The sequence below is a fragment of the Brachypodium distachyon genome, chromosome 3, assembly GCF_000005505.3.
Source record: "Brachypodium distachyon strain Bd21 chromosome 3, Brachypodium_distachyon_v3.0, whole genome shotgun sequence".
NCBI classification, from domain to species: Eukaryota; Viridiplantae; Streptophyta; class Magnoliopsida; order Poales; family Poaceae; genus Brachypodium; species Brachypodium distachyon.
In genome coordinates this window covers 36,803,405-36,825,905 of record NC_016133.3, presented here as the reverse complement: position 1 = coordinate 36,825,905, position 22,501 = coordinate 36,803,405, and the positions used below count along the sequence as shown (strand labels likewise).

The 22,501-nt window shown below is 40.8% G+C and overlaps 2 protein-coding genes, 1 non-coding gene and 1 pseudogene across 10 annotated transcripts; 2 read left to right on the top strand and 2 right to left on the bottom strand.

Annotated features, from left to right (window-relative positions):
• Window positions 1–1,010: 1,010 nt before the first annotated feature.
• Window positions 1,011–7,261, top strand: LOC100830744 (annotated as a pseudogene).
• Window positions 4,969–13,528, bottom strand: LOC100830435 (putative disease resistance RPP13-like protein 3). Of its 8 annotated transcripts, none has more exons than XM_024461207.1 (8): window positions 13,064–13,527; window positions 12,088–12,851; window positions 9,641–11,590; window positions 9,420–9,517; window positions 8,652–8,781; window positions 7,276–7,612; window positions 6,348–7,201; window positions 4,969–5,326 (listed from the first exon to the last, which is right to left on the bottom strand). In XM_024461207.1, exons 2-3 carry the CDS (start codon window positions 12,846–12,848, stop codon window positions 9,655–9,657), a joined length of 2,697 nt encoding a protein of 898 aa, XP_024316975.1. In that variant the 5' UTR covers window positions 12,849–12,851; window positions 13,064–13,527; the 3' UTR covers window positions 4,969–5,326; window positions 6,348–7,201; window positions 7,276–7,612; window positions 8,652–8,781; window positions 9,420–9,517; window positions 9,641–9,654. The 8 variants fall into 8 exon arrangements, with proteins under 8 accessions (XP_024316975.1, XP_024316974.1, XP_014756772.1 ...); XM_024461206.1 differs by having other exon boundaries at window positions 5,114–5,316; XM_014901286.2 differs by lacking the exon at window positions 8,652–8,781 and having other exon boundaries at window positions 5,114–5,326; window positions 9,420–9,520; window positions 13,064–13,528.
• On the bottom strand, window positions 8,465–8,575 carry MIR5174E (microRNA MIR5174e). The gene has a single exon (NR_126958.1). It is a non-coding gene; the product is annotated as a microRNA MIR5174e (primary transcript).
• Window positions 13,529–15,807: 2,279 nt separating the features above from the next.
• LOC100830120 lies at window positions 15,808–18,285 on the top strand. Its single transcript, XM_024462624.1, has 3 exons — window positions 15,808–16,363; window positions 16,459–16,638; window positions 18,071–18,285. Exons 1-3 carry the CDS (start codon window positions 15,911–15,913, stop codon window positions 18,086–18,088), a joined length of 651 nt encoding a protein of 216 aa, XP_024318392.1. The 5' UTR covers window positions 15,808–15,910; the 3' UTR covers window positions 18,089–18,285.
• The last annotated feature ends 4,216 nt before the right edge of the window (window positions 18,286–22,501 follow it).

Here is a 22,501-nt window from a genome sequence, read left to right as displayed (position 1 = left end):
GCGACGATCCGTCACACATTTAGCCATACAACTTCTAGTTGATTTGGCACAAATGAGAACAAGTAGGTGGATTATATGAGCAAAGATAATAGTACAATATTCTTTTTAATTCTTTATTGTTAATGAAAGACTCAATTGGTGACGACTGTATATCATAGCAACGCATTGTTATGATGGCTTACAACAAAAGTTCTGATGCACATGTTTAACCGAAAAATCAATTCACATACCTTTCTAGAAAAAGAAGGGAAAACAGAACAGATTCATGCAAAATGAACTTCCAGTTTCTAACTTCATTACACTCTACAGAAGATTTACGTTCTGCCCATCATCTTCTGGGCTTGTGCACATCATATAGAATATAGAATGACATTTTTTTTTATGACACAAATTATGTCCACAGTCCACACGAATTAAAAATAAACAAGAGATCCAAACTTACTACTATGATATACCCAAAAAAAACACATGTCAAGCAAAGGCGAACGCAAACAATACAGTATGGATGCCTGTCCTAGCATCGCTGCTGCCGGATCGCCAGAAAAATGCAACACTTACTGATTTAATGAGCCATGTAGCAATGCGTGAGACACATGGCCTTATTTTATACCCGAATTTCTTACCTATAAATACACAGGCGTCTAGCTTCACAGGGAACATAGAAACACCAGCAGAAAAAGCACTACAACAAGCTCTTATCCATGGTGGCCACAGCATTCATGTGTGGTGCCTCTCTCCAGCCACACATGCGAAGCGACTCTCGAAGAAGCCGCACACTGCCTAATGTGACTCTCAACACAGATCACATCCACTGTAAGCTCACCCTCCCTGTCATTCTATATTCAACTGAAACTCGACAGCTTGCTAGGCTTGCTCGAAAGGAGCTAGGCAGTTAAATTAAGCGAATAGTATAGATCGATAGATAATCATAGGGAATATGTGACGAGATGTAAAGAATAAATACTGTTTCAACAAATGATGTGATTTTAATTGCTTTCATGCAGCCATAGTTCAAGGAGCTTCAGCAACATCTTACCACCAGACTTGGAGAGGCATCAGATGCTATCGGTAGTGTTTCCAAGACATTCCTGGATGCATTTGTTGACTCCACCTTCACGTTCAGTCATCAGCCTCTGCGTTCCACTGAGGTACCTGCAAAAGTGGGTAGAAACAAGTTTGGAAAATGAAAGTAGATCCATGATTTCAAAGTGCAGCAGCAGCTTGTTTAAGCTATAAGCAAATTGAACAAGCAAATGTTTCTTCGACTCTCAGTTGCTAACCTTAATCTGGAACAATCCATGAAAGCAGAGCAACTTTGCGCCAGTTGATGAAAACGGCGAAAGCATAGCTATCCTGGACATAGAAGGGACGATACCCGCAGATTTTCCAGAGGGTGTTTATGTTAGAAATGGTAATTTCCATCACTTACTAGCTATTTCAGTTTTAATTTCACAACGCTTAATATCATTTATAGCAAATGAAAAAGTTCAGTCAGGAAAGAAGTCATAAAATTTTGACATGTTGACAATATAGTGAAAACTAAACAAGTGTCATGTACTCCCTCCGATCCTAGATTCTTGTCGTTATTTTAGTTCAACTTTGTACTAAAACAACAACAAGAATTTAGGATCGGAGTAATACTAAACTTGGTAAAGGTTCTCAGACCAGGGATAAGGCTCATCTAGCCACTGGCAGTGCCTAATTAATGCTCTGATTAGACATGCTCTTAGGCTTTATTTTGTGTGTTTCGACTAGTTCATTGCGCAACTATAAATGAGTACATTTGTCCTGTTTTACAGGGAAGACTTGGCTTGATGTAGAAGAAACTAATCAATTTGACAATAATTTCCTATTTTTTCCATTTTCTAAAATAAAATCATGTTTTACATGGAAAGAAGAAAGGAAACGGCATAGGGTATATTTTAAGATTTTCCTCCACCATGGGGATTGGCATGGATTACAATAATTGTCCTTTACACAGTCGACAGCAAGGCACAAACAGAAGGAAAGCGAAGGTTAAACTGATGCATAGTCATGTGTTATAAATTTTCCATATTGATCCTTGTTGGCGTGTCCTCACATATGCAAGTTGAAGGATTGATGGGTCCCTTGAGTTGCCCTGAATCATGGATTTTCAGTGCAGGCTCGAACCCTCTCTTTGGAGCCCTCCACGTCGTGAGATCCATCTTTGGGCAGTCTGAAGACATATGGGTCGAAGGAGAAGGCATGCTCCATGCCCTCCACTTCACCAGGGGGTGCAATGGCACCGTCGACGAATGGTCTGTCTCCTATACTAACCGCTACGTGCAATCTGACACTTTCACAGTCGAAAGAGCTCGGCAGAGGCCATGCTTCTTCTCGGTAACCAAAGGCAATCCTCTCGCCACTCTGGCTGCCAGCATTCTAAACATGGTGCGTCGAATAATGTCTCTGTTTTTTGGTGCTATGGTGTGATGTTTCTGCAGCCATTTTCCTATGCTTATAATTTCCATTTGTGCATGCATGCAGCTGAGGTTTGGCAAAGTGATCCGGAACATGAGCAATACCAGTGTGTTTGTGCATGCCGGGAGAGTCTTCGCGGCTGCAGAGAATGACAGTCCCCATGAGATGGACTTGGACAGCCTTGACACCATGGGAAGCTGGTCCATTGGCGGCGACTGGGTCATGCCATTCACCGCACACCCAAAGGTTCGTGAAAATTAAATCACACTAAGAGTTAAAGTGAAAATATGTCAAAATATCTGCTATCAATTGTTCCATACCCTGTTTAATAAGATTTATCACCTTCCTCAGACTTTGAAAAATGTCTTGCAAATATTCAACTGCAGAAGAAAGGTCAATAGTATCAAATGTTAGAATTTAAAATCTTTACTTCTAAAATATTGCTACCAATATTGTATTTTTTAAAATGATTTATATTGTCCTTGTTTTTGCTCACCATAGGCTAGTGGGAGTACTCCATCATGTGTTTGTGCACTGAAGTGGTTTAGGTTGTTGTCTGATGTTTTTCTTCTAATACAAAAGATGTGTGAGTGTGACTACGTGTTCGAGGAAAGAATTGTCCAAATGTTTTCCAATGCCATCGACATTTATGTGGAAGCAGGTGGTCCCTGGGTCAGGAGAGTTGGTCATCTATGGGATTAACATTATGAAGCCCTACCTGACGGTTGGAGTTGTCTCAGGTTTTCCAATTATACAGTTCAGATTTTGCACATCATTTTGTTAAGGAGGAAGCAGTCGTTAATTCCACGAAACCTACTGCAGGGGATGGAATGAAACTTAAATGAAAGGTTGATCTCAAGTTAGAAAGATGTGCATTTTGTCATGAAATTGGGATTACTAAAATGTAAGTTTGTTTCTATTGCTAATTGCGGATTTTCTCTTTATGACGAAATTGCATTCTTATTTTGCGTATAGAATACAGCTCTTGTTTTTTGACATATAGTATTTATTCAATTTCAAAGAGAAGATAGGGACCATATAAACTGCAAGAGAAGAAAGATACTTGAAAGCTTGTCCTATTTTTACTTTATCAAATAAACACAGTTGTAATTGCGAAAGAATTCCAAAACCAGGTATTAATCAGTAGTGGTAGTAGCTCCACCCCTCACATGAAATCCATACAAATTATTTCACTAGGTAGCATGACAGCATGTTATATGGTTGGAAATTCAACTAGAAAATCAGTAGAAAAATATCATATGTAAAAGCCTATCAAACTCGATTCAATTTTCGTTTCTAAGTATTATTTAATTTATTTAACCCAAAAGGAAACCTACATTAATTAATCATAGTTGGGCTACAAACCTCGATATTCCAGCCACTAAAACTACAATTTCATGAGACTGAACAATGGTTAGAGCACTACTGGCAACTAGTGAAACATCAGGGAAACAACACTCTAACTAAAATTCAGTATTTTCCATTATTTGGCAGAATATTCTATTTTGTGGAACTGTATTTACTATAATTTCTGTTTTAAACTACCTGGACGAAATTAAATGTGAGCCTACTAATCAACTTCTTTGAAATACATTTTACTTTTGGCTTTTCAGTAACTCTAAAAGTATGTCTGTACAGAGGGAGAACAAAGTACGCATACAACTCTAAACTCAGAAACGCAGCAGTAGAGCCCAATGAAATCTCAAGACAAATAATGTATCACCGGTGGAGATAAACAAACAAAAATTCTAATTTATCCATACAAATGTAGGTACAACATTATCATGGATATGCCACTTACCCTCAGCGCATGTAGGATTCTACGAGCAGCAACGTAAGTCCTTAATAAACTAAACCTGGCGAGACAATAGTTTTTCCAAATTTCTAATTTGTTCATTTTGTACCCTCACGTAGGTTCATTGATTATGAGAATGAAAGCTATGCAAGAATCGGGGTTATGCCCCGCTATGGAGATGCAGAGTCAGTAATATGGTTTGCTGTAGAACCATTCTGCACATTGCATCTTGTCAACTGTTTTGAGGAAGGTGATGAGGTACAGTATCATAAATGATCAAACAGAGAATATATTTTTCATACAGATGCAGTTATATTGCAATCTGAAAAGACTACAGAATAATGCAGTACTAGTGCTTACGGAAATCCAGTGGCCTACATATATTAGAAATTGCATTTCCCTATACAAAATCTAATTTACTTTCATGGTATGTTTTTTAAGATTATTGTCAGGGGATTTCGCGTGCCAGCTTCGATCATCATGGGCCCAACACTTCAGTGCAATGAGGAGTCTGGTGATCAAGAACTAAATGAGGAATACTTCTCTCGTCTGTACGAGTGGACACTAAACTTGAAAAGCAGGGCTGTCACAGGAAAATGGTTAACCGGGACAGATGTTGCTTTGGAATTCCCTGTGATCAATGACAAATATGTTGGTTTGCATCACAGGTATGCTTACGCGCAAGTGGTGGATGTGCAAGGGAGTTTGACTGGAGGTTGTGGAACAGGTAATTTCCAGTAAGCATTGTTATTCTCTTGTGTGCATGCATCAATCTTGAAACAGAGCATCTCCAAGGATTTGTCCAATCTTACCTCAAATAGATACGAGTATAGGATCCCATGCTAGTAATAGATGCAATTAGGATTACATGCAATAGACGATCCCACCAACCACGTGGAGTAAATCAGATGGTAGATTTTGATAGCAATCTTTACACTCTTGTAGTGCGACCAAAGTTTGGAGGTTTTGCAAAACTATATCTTGATCAGAAAAGGAAGGTAACACAGATTTCCCATCATCTGTAAAATCCATACATGTACTGCTTCTTTGTAAGATCTTGACTTCATACCTCGGAATTCCTGAAGGAGTCTGGACAGGTTCAAATCAATGTTGAATACCATCACCTTGGAAGAAATCAATTCTGCTCAGGAGCAACTTTTGTTCCAAACGTCAATGCAGTACACGAGGATGATGGATGGATAATCTCATTTGTGCATGATGAGGGGACAAATATATCACAGGCAAGTCTTACTACACTCTAGGTGCTAAAATACACAATCTAATTATACCGAGACTTCGGAGTCACTTTTGAAAATTTTAGGTCAGTTATCACATAGAAATTACATTAATGCATTTCTGAACGTAAAATTCCATATTACCCCTCCGTCATAAATACACAACGTTTTGGACTTAAAAAACGGTCTTTGTTATGCTACTTTGACCATTAATTTTCATATGAATATGCTAGTGAAATTTATAAACTGTGTAATTATGAGTCAAATCTAGTAGTACTAGTTTCGCATCATTAAACTAAATATTTTTTAGCATAATAATGAGTCAAGTTATAGAAGTTTGAATGCACGCATTCTAGGACGTCATCTATTTAAGAACAGAGTATTATCATAGGATTTGCGAAGGGAGCCATGTCTCACTGGTAGGGTATGCCATGGACGCGTGGTGCAGCCTGCTCAACCGAGTTCAAACATAGGATTGAGTAACAGTGTCTCGCGCCTTCACACACATGTACGTTCAGTGGTAAACCGTATGTCCCACAGTCCGTGAGGTATAGATAAACCATAGATTTATCTCAACGACTTCTGTTGTAGATCTAGCATGTATTTCAGTAGGAAGCACACATGTGTTTGTGGATGCGGTGGGGTGATTTGAGTGTGTGTCACTGCAATCTCAAAAAAGTATTAACATAGGATTCTATCATTAAAAATGAGTTTTCTTCAGGTCTTTATATCAAAAAGATGTTATGTTGATATTTTTTTATCTCTATTACATGTTACTGTTTAGAAAGGAAAATAAGTTTCATACTTCATATATAGAAGTTATTACCAAAACTCTTGCAGTTAAACTGGGAAGAAAGGTCGTAGATTAGTATTACCTTGACTCAAATATGCATTGAGCATGGCAACCTTTAAGTACTCATGAAGCTTCATCCATTTATATTCCAGGCACATATCATCAGTGCACAGAGATTTGAGAGTGGGCCAGTTGCTAAAATAACATTGCCACATAGAGTACCATATGGATTTCATGGAGCATTTGTCTCGAGAAATATAAAAGAGCAAACATAACTCTGTAAGTGTTACAGTTACTTGTAATTTATGTTAATAGAAGTCACCGACCATGTGTCTATTTCCTTAATCAAAGTGCTGTTAATGACAAAAAATAGTATCGAACCATTCCTGGACTCCTGGTGGCACTGATCTACAATGCTTAATTTTCTTGTAAAAAAACTGATCTGTCCTTTTACTCTCATTCTGTTATTAATATTTGATAAGTATGCTTTTATTCCATACAGATGCAAGGACAATGCTTCTGGAACAACTCTCAAGTTTAAAGTAATTATATAACTAACAAAAACATGCTTGCCACATGCCATTTATGGCAGATCACTTGCATATTATTGGTATAATTGATTGTAAAAGTTGAATATTAGAATATGTGAGGGCCTTATAAACTGGGAAGGAGGGGTACTTAGCTTGGAGGCTGAAATCTGGTCTAACAAGCTGGCAGCTACAAGCCTGCATGTATTATTGTAGTTCTAGAACACAAACATCATAGTTGCGGCGTGAAGATCTGGAGCATATACATGACTTGTGTGTCCTGTTGGAATTGGCTTTGCTTCTTAAGCTCAGTAAATACCTCGCAGACTGACAACAAGATGAATATTCATGGTATCAAGCAAATGCTCTTGATCTTTGCAAAAGTAAAGGAGAGTCGTGACCAAAGAAACTGCAATGATGTTGAAGAGAATTCAGCATAAGAAATATTTACTCGAGAATGTAGTTCAAATGGGCCTATGGTACCTGACGAATTTCTGGCTAGCAAGCAGAGGATTAGCTGTTGCCTCAAAATGCTTAAAGTCCGTCGATGGTTTGGGGAAATCCTGGAATCTCACTTCACTTGCTATGGGTGGGTATGAGTAAAATATATGCAGAACGCTGCAAGACTTGCAACGGGCTGACTGCAGCTGTGACAGTGGATGTAACAACGGGCTGACTGCAGCTGCGCCTCTGCCTATTGGTTCTGCTTCACATACCGCTAACAGTGGATGTCTATTCTCCTGGAGAAAGGACAGTACAGTAGCATCTGAAGCGAAGAATCACGTAAACAGGAGACACTTCCGTGAAATTCAGTATATAGCTGTGTTGAAAAACAAAAATCAAAATTGTTTGGTGAAGAGGATTAAACTGGACTTATCGACCCATTTGGGTCTCAAGAGCACGATACAATCAAAGGCGAATGTTGCACAAACTGAATTTTACACGACAGGATGAATGATGATCGGAACCAGCAAGTGACAGTTTACCCATTCATCATTGAATGGCCGTTTACCTATCGTACCTAGAGATAAAATACCAGACTGAGTCCACTAGATCACCATTGGCACGAAACCCCAGTACAAGTTTCCAGTATGAACCGAATGATAAACAACACAAGGGCGAACCAAAGATAGGAAACACACCAAGTGCTGATGTACTTATTTAAGAATATTATACCATGCCATTTTAACAACATAACAAAGGAACAGAAATAAATTTAACCATCAGTCTTATGGTACACCACAAACATTTCACTATAGAAATATTTCAAGCAAACAAGAATTGACATTTCGTTTAAGCTTGGGATAGATACAATACCACTAATTTGGATGTCACAAGGACTTCAATTTGATTACACCAGATACTCTCGGGCATAAGAAAATTATAGCGCACAGGGCCGAGATGGGGAAGAATTTTCTAGTACTGTAACTCTGCTATATGCTGGGGAAGCTTTGTAGTACTCCCTCCGTCCCATATTAAGTGACTTTCTATTACATGTATTTAGACGCTTTTTAGGCATAGATACATCCATATTAGGGCAAATTTGAGTCACTGTATATGGGACGGAGGGAGTAATACTTTTATCTTTTCATAGGGCCTGCATGGCATTCATGGCATTCTCATTGTGTTAGGACTGGCTTACCTAAGCATATTAATCGACAGAGAGCTTCTCAAAATTTTAGCAGCTACTCCCTCCGTTCCATAAAGGTTGGCATGATTTTGAACTAGCCCTAGTTCAAAGCCGTGCCAATCTTTATGGAACAGAGGGAGTACAATGCAGCTAGGAGCATTCATGATCGATCATAGCAAAAAAAAAATGAACTAGGCATCTCAGAAACTATAGGAAAGAACAACAATACAGGATTTGTGGGCAGAGTCTTCATAATCTAGCAAGTAGTATAGGCGGTCACAGTAGATTGCTGATGCACAGGCGAAACTTAATTGCACCGCTAACAGTGGATGTCTGTCTATTCTCCTGAAAAAAAGACACTACAGTAGCAACTGAAGCCAAGAATCAAATATATGGCTGTGTTGCCAGAACAAATTAAAATCAAACTTTCTTGGTGAATTAAGAGGACTAAACTGAAAATTATACAATGTCATTTTAACAACACTGTGCAATTCATGCACTTATTTAAGAATATTATACAATGTCATTTCAACAATAGAACAAAGCAACAGAAACGAAATTTAAGCATCAGTCTTAAGGTACACCACAAACATTGCCCTAAGTCTAGAAACATTTCAAGAGAACAAGAATGTGACATTTCATTTAAGTTTCGTTCTGGATCAACGCAATGCAACTAATTTGGATGTCACAAGGACTTCAGTTTGATTATTGCTCTCCTCTTGGCTTTTCAGTGTGTCACCGTATAACAATGTTCATCCATCTTGTTCCTCATGCTGCCATGATATGTTGCATTGTGTCCGAACGCAAGACATGTTAAATAATCAAAATATTAGCAGGCTGGACCAAAAATATGGTTTCTAGCATTTTGTGCTTTTATCAAATTTTGACAGGTTCATTAGATGGAAAATCTGACTACTGTAATAGCACATATTGTAGCTAACACCTAGCAAGCACATATTGTCGAGTAAAGAACTCTGAAATATTCAGAAACTGTTACCTGAGGGAAAAAAACCCTGCAAGATCAATCCATTTTGGAACAAATAAGAAACAAAAGGCTTGAGGGTTGAAACAATGATGACTGCAGCTCCCATAACCCTGCTTGAATTTTGCCGCAAAAGAGGAAAAAAAAGCATATGAAATGAAATATTGTGAGAGGATAAAAGAAACAAAATATAATTATCTTTGAAAGAATGATTCTTTGGAAGGAAGAATCAGTACCTGAAGCCTGATATTCATTTTGTCCATACCAACGTGGGATGGTTGGGATGGGCATTAATGGCTGTCTCCATGGCATCCTCCAATGTGGGACAGATGGATTCATCATAAGCACAACGGATGCGTGTGCTTGTGAGGCAGGAGAGGTGCTCGATGCCAAAATCAAAATCGCCATTAGTCAGAGAATTGGTTTCCTCTGCATCAAATTCGAGCTCGAGATTTTGTAGCTTTGTCATAGATCCATCTTCAAAAATCAGTCCTAGTCCACACTCTTCTCCACCGATTTGGAGACTACTCAAGGAAGGGAATCCATGCCTTTGGGTGACTCTAAGACGCCCTTCTTTTGATCCAGCAGCCAATGCAGTGAGACAGAGATAACGGAGATCAGGTAGGCCTCCCAGGATCACCACATCGTCCTGACCAACCTCCCACATCAGGATAAGTAATTTCTCGAGGTTGACAAGTGAGCCAACCCATCTGGGAACCGTTGAGACTATACCCTCAATGACCAATTCCCGGAGACTAAGTGGAGCAGGGCACCATGATTCCTCAAAGATCTCATCTGCTCCCTCATTGATGGTAATGTGTAAAACATGAAGGTTTGCCTGGCCTAGCCTACATATCGAAGAGACCATCTCTTCCTGATTCTCCTTCCAGTTATCACCAGCATAATAATTGATAAAACTTATGCTCAGCTTCCTAAGGTTTGTCAGTTGACCAAGTTGCCGAACAAAGTTAGTTGACTGACTGTTGACATTAATACCTTCCAACACCTGCAGTGTTTGGATTCCTCCAATTTCATCTGGCAATATAGCTTCATCATTAACGACAAGATGGGCCAATTGTCTAAGCCTATTAATGGTTGATGGAAGTTCAATTGTTGTTTTGTTTCCAGATATGTCGATTGACTCTAAGTACTGTAACTCTGCTATATGCTGGGGAAGCTTTGTAATTTTTGAATTCTTGAGCCTCAGGTACTTAAGGTAGAACAAATTGTCTACATCTGCAAGATGATGATCTTCCAATTCCATAGAACCTTCAAAATCCAAAATACGCAAGTGTCTAAACTCCAAGACAGATGGCACTTTTACACAATGCCCAAAAATTGTAAGTGACCGGGCATTACATATAACAAGGTCAGTTGGAATTTCACTGCTATCAGTATCCTGTAGAGACAAGCGACGGACCTTGTTTTGTGACTCAGGATTTACACCAGGTACACCTAATAAAGTAACAAAATTTTGTTCCTTGGACATAGATATGATGAAATCAAGAATCATAGCATGGGCTCGACAGGTTTCCACCTTACCAAACTTACTAATGTCCCCTGGTTGGATAAGGTTCCTGTTAATGAGCTCATTAAAACACCTCTCTCCTGATTCATATAGTGTATGTCCATGTTCTTCAAGGATGAATCCTTCAGCAATCCATCTCATTATTAAACGTTCCTTTGCAATTGCATAGCCTTCTGGAAATATACTCAGATATAATAGGCAAGATTTTAGGCAAGGAGTAAGATCAATGTAGCTAAGGAACAATATCCTCATGATTCTTTCAACAACGGGATTGCTTCCAGGTCCATGCCTGATAGAACTACAAACTTGTTCCCATTGATCTTCGTGTGCATCAGCAGTCAGCAGACCAGATATAGCAATAATTGCCAATGGCAAACCACCACATTTTTGCAAGATCTTATCAGAAACTCTTTTAAGATGTGATGGGCATTGCTCTTCAGAATTAAATACTATCTTAAGAAACAACCTTTCTGAGTCCACAATACTGAGAGGGCTTAACTCATAAACACGACCCCCATATGAAGCACAGCATGATTTGGCTACTTCATGTATACGTGTCGTTGTTATTATTCTGCTACCACAACTGCTTTTGGAGAATGCACGCTTAATAATATCCCATGTTTGAACATCCCATACATCATCTACAATGATGAAGTACCTGTTACATGATTTCGGAATGTTGATAGTATGCTTTAGCATCCTAAATTGTGAGCAACCAAAAAATAAAGAAAACACCCTCCCAAATACCATTCCAAGTTCTGAAAAAAATAATACTGTGTATCCTAAGTTCTAGTATCTGAAAATGTAAGCAATGTTTGTAGGAAAAATGAGCTCATTCAAAATTTTATCTCCAATATCATTTCCACAAAAAATAAAATTTCAGGTAACCTGTATGATTAATTCATGATCAAAGTACTTTGGTATGCACATAGATTAAAGGATTTGAATGTAAATATTGACCCTCTCTTTTATTACTAATGATTCTCAAGTGCGCAAATGTCTGTATCCCCCTCCCCTTTCCCTATCCAGTTAGTTCAAACCAAACTGTACAAAATATCACTAAATTTGAAATTACATGAAAGCATGGAAAGTGAAATGTTTTGCAGAAGTACATAGCTTAATCTGTAGGTTTTCTTCATCTTTGCACTAGCATACCTTTTATCTTGAATGAAATTGGTGACTTTGTCGACCAGCAATTGTGCATCCCCAGGTATGGTTTGATCATACCCCACTTGGCTGAGAATAGCCCTCAAAATCGTCACCACATCTGGCTTCCGGGAGACCGACACAAAAGCCCGATACTTAAACTGCTGTCCAAATGTGCCGTAAACATGGCATGCAAGAGCAGTCTTGCCTAATCCCCCAGGCCCGACAATGGAAACAACCTTCAGTTGCTGCGCTGACGCATTTTCCCCTCCTCCATTCAACATTTTGGTGAGCTCACCAGCTGGTCCGTCGATGCCAACGAGCTCAGGCATCTCCCTGCAGAGAAAGGAGGCCCTGGGATCCTCCGCTACATTGCTAGCCTTGGAGATGGTATCACTGATCTCTTCACCCATTCGACGATGATCAATCGTCTCCCTTGACCAATTTCTCATCTTCTCTACGAATTCGTCTGCCTTATTAGCAGATCCGTCGTCAGCAGAGAGCACGAACTCGTCGAGGCCGTCCTCGACATCATACGAGAACTCCCGCACCGCATTCATCCAGCGCTTGGCTCGCTCATCGGGCTCCTCCGCCTCGGACACGTTCCTGAGGGACGCGTGCATCGCCTGGAGCTCCGCCCTGAGGGACTCCGCATCACCGCGGAAACCCTTGAAAACCCCGTGCTCGTCGGCGAGCAGAGCGGCCAGCTTCCCGAGCACGGGTTCCATGGCCCCCGTGGCCGCACTCACACCCGCTGCTCTGGGCTCCATCACCTGCGATTGGTGGTGGTGCTGTGGTTTCAGATCAAGCAGGGGATTCTTCAGTTCGCTTAATCTGTACTATTACTAGGTGTTAACTGAAGTGAAAACTAAACTGGAGATGTATTAAAATCGCAAGCAGATTCGAGAAGGGGTTACATGCCAGACATTCGGATGAAGCCGAAGGGATGGTGCAGATTGGAGAGTAGAATTCGTAGTAGCATTACCTTGATTCTTCAGACGGACTGATGATTGTCCCGATGAATTTAAGCGGTGTAGTGCAGGGATTGGGAGAGGAGGCTGTCCGTCTTGCCCCCACACAATTTCGCCCAGATTTCGGCAGTACTCCAAGCTCCGGGGAGGAGAGACTAGCAAAGAAGGGGTTGGAGGAGCTCCGGGCCCTGATTTGTTGGTTTACTCCACCAAAAGAGGAGAGACGCGCCCACGAACAGCACCAGGTGGCGGGTTATTGAATTCGGCCATGCCCTGCTGTTCAAAATACAGATTTGCGTCCATGTTCCATCTTCCTCCTCGTCCACGCGTACTAAGGAATAAGGATCATCCCCGAGCTCCCGGCCACGCGTCCATTACCAAGAGACGGTGGGGCTAGGTCTCAGATGGATCACCCGGCCAGCCACAACGGCCGTCCACGTTCCATTTCATTGTCTCCTCAGCACTCCGGCGAGGCAGCAGCGGCCCACGAGTGCTTTTCTACCGTTTCGTAAAGAAGTCCAATACAGAAAGAAAAAAAAGTCCAAAATTTTATCCACGTGGTATTTTTTTGAGGAGAAATATAAGAGCATGTTTTTTTACACAAAAATATAGTTGAACACATCATGGATACACCACTTACAACACATATTGATGTCTTCTCGTAGGACCATCAGTGAAGAAAATTAAAAGCACGAAAAATCAGAGCATCACTAGCTGATATCTGACGTCAGTCATGACACCCACGCCACTACATGGATGGAGCTAGGAGAACCTCCACGTGACTATGTTAACTATACCTTCAGAGCGCTGCCATTAAGGACACATAAGTATAACATGAAACGTAGTTAAATTACACATCAAACTGTTTCAATTTCCCTCGCCTCTTGCCGCCAGGGCATGCACCGAAGGTGACGGAAACAAACGTGACAGAAGGATGAAGACGACTACGGTTCTTAGTCTGTATCACTTAACCATTGACAAGAAACTTTTCTCCTCCATAAAATAGTTAAAATATGAAAAAGATTAGTTCCTACAAAAATTACAAGTTTGAATTACAAAATCAACTATTTTTTAAAATAAGGATTGTTTTTATTATTATTATGGGTGACAAAGGATTGCACTACTTATTTAAATGGATTTTTTTCTCAATATAAAATAAGTTGTGGTTCTAAAAAACTTATGGGAAAACATACGTATTTGCAATCAAATTAGTGAGATATGGTTTTGGTACGACATGTATTTATTTTCCAAAGATGGAAGTTCAATTGAATTTATAACTCTCTTCGTCCCATAATTCTTGTCGCTGTTTTAATTAATTAGTACGAATTTGAACTAAAACATCAAGTTACTTTTACTTGCATGACGTTCCATTTATAATATTCATAATTACCAAATTTACAATTCAAACTTGTTGTAAAATTTAGAATATATGTCAAGTAGGAAAAGTTGACCGTTTGAGAGTTAAAATGAGTGAGGATGCTCTTTCCAACGTTTACAGAATTTCTTCTTATTTATGAATATTATATGATGTGCCATGATAACATTCGATGATCATTTGACTATCATAAATGTTAGACCTCTGACATTTTCATCTAGCACAAATAAAAGCATATTCGGTATCAAGAGATCCAATGGAGTAGAGATAAAAGTGTAATTAGTCAAAATGATTACGAACAAAAATAAAATAATACTTGCTGGTTGGCAGCTATGACCAACAATCGCTCTGTAAATTGAGCAGCATCGTACACAAAGGACGTGTGAAAGTGTGAGCGGCTGCTAACCGGTGTGGCTAAGCCATCCACGCACTCGTTTGCCGCCATTGGAGGGTAGAGTTGACGACGTGAATTTGCGAACGAAACCTAACATTAAGATTGAGTCTCTTCATTCATTCACATCGTAGAGAGATGCAGGATCAGCGACACATTATTTATTTTAGAAGAGGCAAGGTCAGCACCACATTTCTCATCTGCTTCGTCAGGAGTACCAACAATGCGGCAACATAGCTGGTCAATTACGAAGAAACGATCAGTCTTTTCCCGTTGCATAGCATGAATGAGAAAATGTTTTTCTTCAGGGGATCTCGAGGACTCTCTCTTTTTTTCTTTTCTTTTTTGCGGGTAGCGCATCGAGAACTCTGCAGGATTGCGTATTGCGTTGTGTAAAACTACAAATGCTACAACGCTAATGTATGTACAGCGGGTAGTAGAGGGGGGAAACCGAAGCTCTCCTCTGAAAATGAAGACTTCGATTCATGGCTCTCTTCAGCCAAGCATGTGCACTAGCAGAAGGTCATCTTCCAATATGTGTTGTAAGTGGTGTATCCATGATGTGCACTAGCTACTCGTTTCTGTCATCAGATCATATCCATTTCAAAGGTTCTTTTACGTCTCTCAACTCCACTCTACAACGCTGATAAGTGGCCAACATCAATCAAAATGGCTCATGCCCTGTGTTTCAGCCATATTTCAAGGAGCTTCAGCATCAGTTTGCTTCAACAGTTGGGGATGCATCAGACGCTTCCCGAAGGTTGCTGGGTGCATTTGTGGGCACTGTCTTCCTAATCAGTCATCAACCTTTACGTTCCACCGAGGTACATAGCTAGATTAACTTCCAGACTTGTATATGCTTGATAGAAAAATATATCCAACAATGCTTCTCACTCGGTGACACATGATGAGGGATTGAGGACTCTGATATCTGGACCATGCATCATACGGGCAATATCATTGGAGCCAACAACACAGGAGCCAAACGGATCACATTTTAGCATAAATAGGTTGCAGCATATGATTTAGGACATGTAGATTTAGAACGAATCATTTTGACTCAACTACAATGTGTTGGAACTTCCTAAATCTTCCATGCAGGGTAACTTTGCACCTGTTGACGAGATCGGCAAGATAACTGAGATCTTAGATATTGCAGGAGAGATTCCAACAAATTTTCCTGAGGGTGTTTACATAAGAAACGGTAATCTGTCTAAAGCTCCCGCCATCTTAATTGAGACATCACAATCATGTAGCAGAATCAGATGGCCTGCCTGCTGTGGGATGCAGGTTCGAACCCTCTCTTTGGAGCCCTCCACTCGTCAAACTCCATCTTCGGCAAGTCCCATGACATTTGGGTTGAAGGAGAAGGCATGCCATGCCTTGTACTTCACCAAGAGCAGCAACAACACATGGTCAATCTCATACAACAACCGCTACGTGCAGTCCGATACATTTAGGCTTGAGAAAGGACTGAAGAAACCATGCTTCCCACCTACCACTGACGGTGACCCTACAGCGATTCTCATCTCCGGTGTCTTGAATAACGTAAGTACATGATTAGCTTGCTTGCTGCTATCAATAGACACTTCTTTTCTGTTCTGTTGTGACAGTTATAGGATGCTGAATACGCACATGCACAGCTGAGGTTCAGAAAGGCTTTCAAGAACATGAGCAACACCAGCGTGTTTGAGCATGCTGGGAGAATCTTCTCAGCTGCAGAAAATGACAACCCCAATGAGATTGACTTATATAGTCTTGACACACTGGGTACCTGGAATGTTGATGGTGGATGGAAGATGGCATTCACTGCACACCCAAAGGTTTGCCCCCTGGTGCTTATTTCCTGAAAATGATGAACTGAATATACACAAAGTGTTTGGTTCCTGCACAACTGTCAGAATGTCGTTAAATAAACAAGTGGGTGGTATGATGCACTAAGAGGTAATACCAAATAGTAACACCATAATTTGTAATTGTATTATGAACAATCATTAAACAGAGGATGAAACACGAAAACTAAGAAAAGCAGTCAATCGCAGTGAAGTTACCATTTTTCCCGAAGACATTTTTAGTCTGAAGTTGTAAGTTCAAGGGCTGCTGTAACACTCCATAGATTACATCTATTTCTTTTTGAAGAATTTCTCATGTTGAATTATGCCTAAATGAAATCTTTTTCATGGAACTGAAACTATATATCTCCTGTATTAATAGAAGAAGTGCATTCATACTACAGCAGCATGAAAGGAAAACCACGACAAAAACAAAATAACAGTGTTCCATTATGATTTTTTTTAAAGTGTTCCATTACAAACAAAGAATAATAAGAAACCAGAAGCTATGCATAAATCAGACTAGATGAATCATTAGCGCCAAACATAATTGCCGAGTGGAATGGAAATGAGAAGTAACTCAAGTAAAAGTTGCTCGGTTGCATGCAATAATCTGGGAGGGAATGAAATTAAGACAATTGATCCCACCCTAGATTCGCTGAGGTGCTGCCATGTTACAAGCTCTGTTCAATAAATGCTTGTCATGAAATTATGATATAGCCAGTTTCGTGCATAATCTACTACTCCCTCCGATCCTAAATTGTTGTTGAAATATTACATGTATCTAGACGCTTTTTAAGAATAGATACATCCATATTTGGGCAAATTTGAGTCAAGAATTTAGAATCAGAGGGAGTAAATATTAATCTGAACAGTTTTTCATTGTCCTAACAGCACCCTGACTAGTGCTGTGCATATAACTGTTGCAACTCACAGCAATGAAAACACCTTTGAAGCAATTCATACCCAGTACTAAATCTCCATTACATCGTTTAAATTAAAGCATGAAAAGCTAGATTTGAACATACAAAGAAGCCTTTAGGTGGATTCAGCCAAGACTGACATAATTCTCAATTTCATTTGATCTTAAACTTCCAAGATTTGCATGAAGTCCTTGACTCCTAATTGAGCCCAGAGTAGAAATGGATCAGAGAGAAGAAACAACTCTTCATCTGTAGGATGTTGGTGTTCTGGGAATAATGATCAGCTTTATCTTTCCCATGTTTAATTAAGCCACGTAAGTTGTCTATGGGAACAGGTAATCCCTTGAACGGGAGAGTTGCTCATTTTCGGGTTCAGCGTGGACAAGCCTTTTCTAACAGTTGGGATTGTCTCAGGTTTTACTATTTACAAAATCCATTTTCCCGTTATATCTGATTATTAGAAATGGGTTCAAAACTTGATTCCATACTGTCCTTTGCAGCAAATGGGAACAAACTAAAACGGAAGGTTGCTATCGAGCTAGAGAGATGCACATATTGTCATGAAATAGGAGTGACTGCAACGTATGTTCTTCCATAACACAAGCTGTGTCTCTGCAACTTTTGTTTAGACATACAGAACTGTCCCTTCAAAAATTTATACTCCCTCCGTCCCATATTAAGTGACTCAAATTTGTCTAAAAATGGACATATCTATATACAATATGTCTAGATACATGTAGTATTTCGACACTTAATATGGGACGGAGGGAGTACATCATTTTCATTTAACATTAAACAAAGCACAGATAGTAATGTACTAAGGTAGCATATTGTGAACTTCAGTGGAGCTATAGCACAAAAAATAATTCTAAGTCAGTTGCTGGTGCAAACTCATATAATACTAGTATCAATTCCATTAGTATAGGTATTTGGGTAGCTTCCCTCTCCTAACGTTAATGGGCCACTCCTGGCATTCTAGTATCTATAAACCTTGTTTTTCTTGGTGAAAAGATGGGCAAAAAATTTGCATGATGTCTTGGAAAAATCTCAAGTCAAGTACACTACTCAGGAGGGTCACTGGTGCAGCAAGCAAATATGATTTCGACTAGTTATGTATATACATTAAAAATCCTTCATTTTTTCTATACATGTAAACTTTATTTTTATTAAATGGTTATCTTAAATTATATATTCACCAAGCTAAGGTAAAATGCAAAGACATTCCACATACATCAAGACAATTAGGAATTTAACAAAGCAAGATGCAATTTTGGTGTATTAACAACACTAAGTCACTAACAAAAAAAGTTGATGACTATGAACTTGTGAGTGTAGGTACAACATTATGTTACATACTGTTGGAAATATGCCCTAGAGGCAATAATAAATTTGTTATTATCATATTTCATTGTTCTTGATAAATGTTTATTGCCCATGCTATAATTGTATTGATTGGAAACTCAAATACATGTGTGGATAAATAAACAAATACCGTGTCCCTAATACGCCTCTACTAGATTAGCTCGTTGATTAAAGATGGTTAAGGTTTCCTAACCATAGACATGTGTTGTCATTTAATAACGAGGTCATATCATTAGGAGAATGATGTGATGGACAGACCCAAACCTAAACATAGCTTTTGATCGTGTCACTTAAGTTTAAGTTGCTTATGTTTTATTATGTCAAGTATTATTTCTTTAGACCATGAGATCATGCCACTCCCTAGTACCGGAAGAATACTTTGTGGGCATCAACCGTCATCTCGTAACTGGGTGATCATAAAGGTGTTTTTCAGGTATCCCAGAAGGTGCTTGTTGGGTTGTATGGATCAAGACTGGGATTTGTCACTCCTTGTGACGGAGAGATATCTCTGGGCCCTCTCGGTAATATAACATCCTAATGAGCTTGCAAGCATGTGACTAATGTGTTTAGTTGCGGGGGTATTATATTACGGAACGAGTAAAGAGAACTTGCCGGTAACGAGATTAAACTAGGTATGGCGATACCGACGATCAAATCTCGGGCAAGTAATATATCGCGAGACAAAGAGAATTGGATACTGGATTAATTGAATCCTCGACATAGTGGTTCAACCGATGAGATCTTCGTGGAATATGTGGGAACTATTATGGACATCCAGGTCCCGCTATTGGTTATTGATATTTGATCATGTCCACATGTTCTCGAACCCGTAGGGTCACACACTTAACGTTTCATGTTGCTTGGGTTAGATGAGATAAATGATGATGATATCGAATTATGATTCGGAGTCTTGGATGGGATCCTAGACGCAACGAGGAGCTCCGGAATGTTCCGGAGATAAAGATTTATATATGGAAAGTTGTTTTCAGGGTTCTGGAAAGTTTGGAATATTTCCCGGTTTTGACCGGGAAGCTTCTAGAAGGTTCCGGAGGGATCCGGAGGGTTCCACCTTGAGGCCCACCTATCCCTGGGCTAAATGGGCCTGTGAGGGAGCACCCTGACCTTAATGGGCCGAGGGGCTAGCCCACAGGGCCCATGCGGCCAGGAGGAGAGTCCTGGCCGCGGGAGAGTCCTGGCCGCATGAGAGTCCTGGCCGCCGGAGAGTCCTGGCCGCGGGATAGTCCTGGCCGGCCACGCCTCCTCTACCCCTATATAAATAGAAGGGGGGGGCAAGGGAGAGAGATACCCCAAGCTTTCAGTTGGATCTCTCTCCCCTGAGCCCTCCTCTCCTCCTCTTCTCACGCGCACGGCGTAGCCCTGCCCGTGAGAATATTCACCATAGTCACCACGCCGTCGTGCTGCCGGGATCTCGTCTACCTCTCCCTCTCGCTTGCTGGATCGAGGAAGGAGGAGACAACGTGAAGCTGAACGTGTGGATACCAAGGAGGTGCTGTCCGTTCGGCACTGAGATTGATCTCATTGAAAGTTCCACTACACCAACAACGATCTCGTGATCGTAACGCTTAGCGGTCTACGAGGGTATGGTGTTCATGATCCCTCTCGTTACATACATCTAGTATATATATATTCTTGGGTTTTCTTCCGCACTTCTCGTAGGAAAATTTTTTGTTTCCTATGCAACGAACCCAACACATACTCCACTCACACTCAACAAAAAGAGGATGCTAAGAGGTGGTGTGAGACTCCGGGACCGAATTTATGCAATTTAGCCCCAAATGCTAACTCGCACATAAATTAAGCCCTAGTGCCTCCCTACGATGAACACTTCACAAAATACACGCAATGTGTTCACCGCAGGTTGGAACAAAAATGATATCATGACATCACTCTAAGACACAAGATTAAGTTAAGCTCATACAAAGAGCGAAAATACCAAGTTATTACATCTCTCGGACACATGTCCACAATCATCATTACACCAGCGGAAGCAAATTAGGCCCGAGTACAGACAAGTTTACAATTATTGCCTAAGAGGCTGAAACTGAAAGGAGAGCCGCCACAAGTTCACAGAACCCTGCTCTGGAATCTGCTGGCTAAACGTCGAAGCTGTCGTCGTCGAACTCCATGAAGTAACCACTCACCTGCTCCTCTGGAAACTCTGGAGAAAACAACGTTGCAAAGCAACTGAGTACAAAGTACTCGCAAGACTTACGGGAAGAACTAATCTAATTATGCAACAAGTCTCAAAGGATGGATGAATATGGTGGGTTATGCAGCAGCAATATACCTGGAGAGACACACTAATGACATCGTCTAAACAGAGGATGAGGAGCGTCTACTAACTGAAGTGACCTTCTATCAACTAACAACAACCAAACACAACCTGTTACCACCCCCTCAACCCCTTGTGAGGAAATGATCCAAAGGCACTCACACTTAAACAGTTTTAAGCATATTCATGATTAAGGCTAATTACTACTCAAGATTATGAGATTAAGTTGGTTAATTTCTCTATGATCAAGTAATGACCAACCAAGTCGTCCATAACCGCGGACACGGCTTTCCGAAAGATTTATCCCTGCAGGGTGCACCAATTTACCCGTACACGTTCGTCCAACCCTTACTGTCACTCGAGTAGGAACACACAAAGGCATGTGTCGGCAGGATTGGGCGACACGACGTTTCCAAGCCCCACAACTAATCCAGGGGACCACCCAACTGAGTCTATCCGAAAAGAGAGCCCGGCCGAAGCGTCGTACGGACTCAAGAGTTGCGAGGACAGCTGGTAGCGGTTCAGAGCCCGCAGGATAACCACTCCAGACTAGTGTCGCAAGCCCTATATGAATGCAAAGTACCAACAAGTCTCCAACACAACACCAGTGTATATGCGATATGCCAAATGGAACGTCCGAACTATGTGGCCCCTGGAAGAGCTATGAAACGAGTACTAGGCCGAGGGGGAAGCCATATCTTCACCCACGAGCGGTTAGCGCGAAGTTTCTTGGATCGGCGAAAACGAGAACTCAGTCCTTAGGTCGGCGCAAATGGAACAAAACACCAATGCGTTAGCACGGCCTTCCATCGTTGCCTTGTTGCAGGTAATAACAAGACACAATTTAAAAATTGCAATTTAAATACAGAAAGTAGCATGTGGATGTAGCAATTATATAACCCCAAGTAAGGACACCAGACTCCGAGGATCCAATTTCCGCTGAGAAAGTAGCATGTGGATGTAGCTGGATGTAGCAGCTACTAAATCCTAGCTACGTCCAGTGGATCCAGTGGGCGCCCAGCTAGGCGTCGACGTAGGCGATCTCAGCGGAATTCGTCGCAGTCTGAGGAAATAGTCGGCGGCGGCGAACTCGTGACGCGGTCAGCCGGAGACGAAGACGACGGAGTCGGCGGTGCGACGCGGCGGCGCCCACGGCTCGGAAAAGCAGGCGACGGCGGCACGTAGAAAGGGAGGGAGGAGAGCCCACCTAGGGTTTCTCCTTTAGCTAGGGTTGAGAGGAGGCGCGGAGCGGCTTAAATAGGCGGCGTGGATGCTC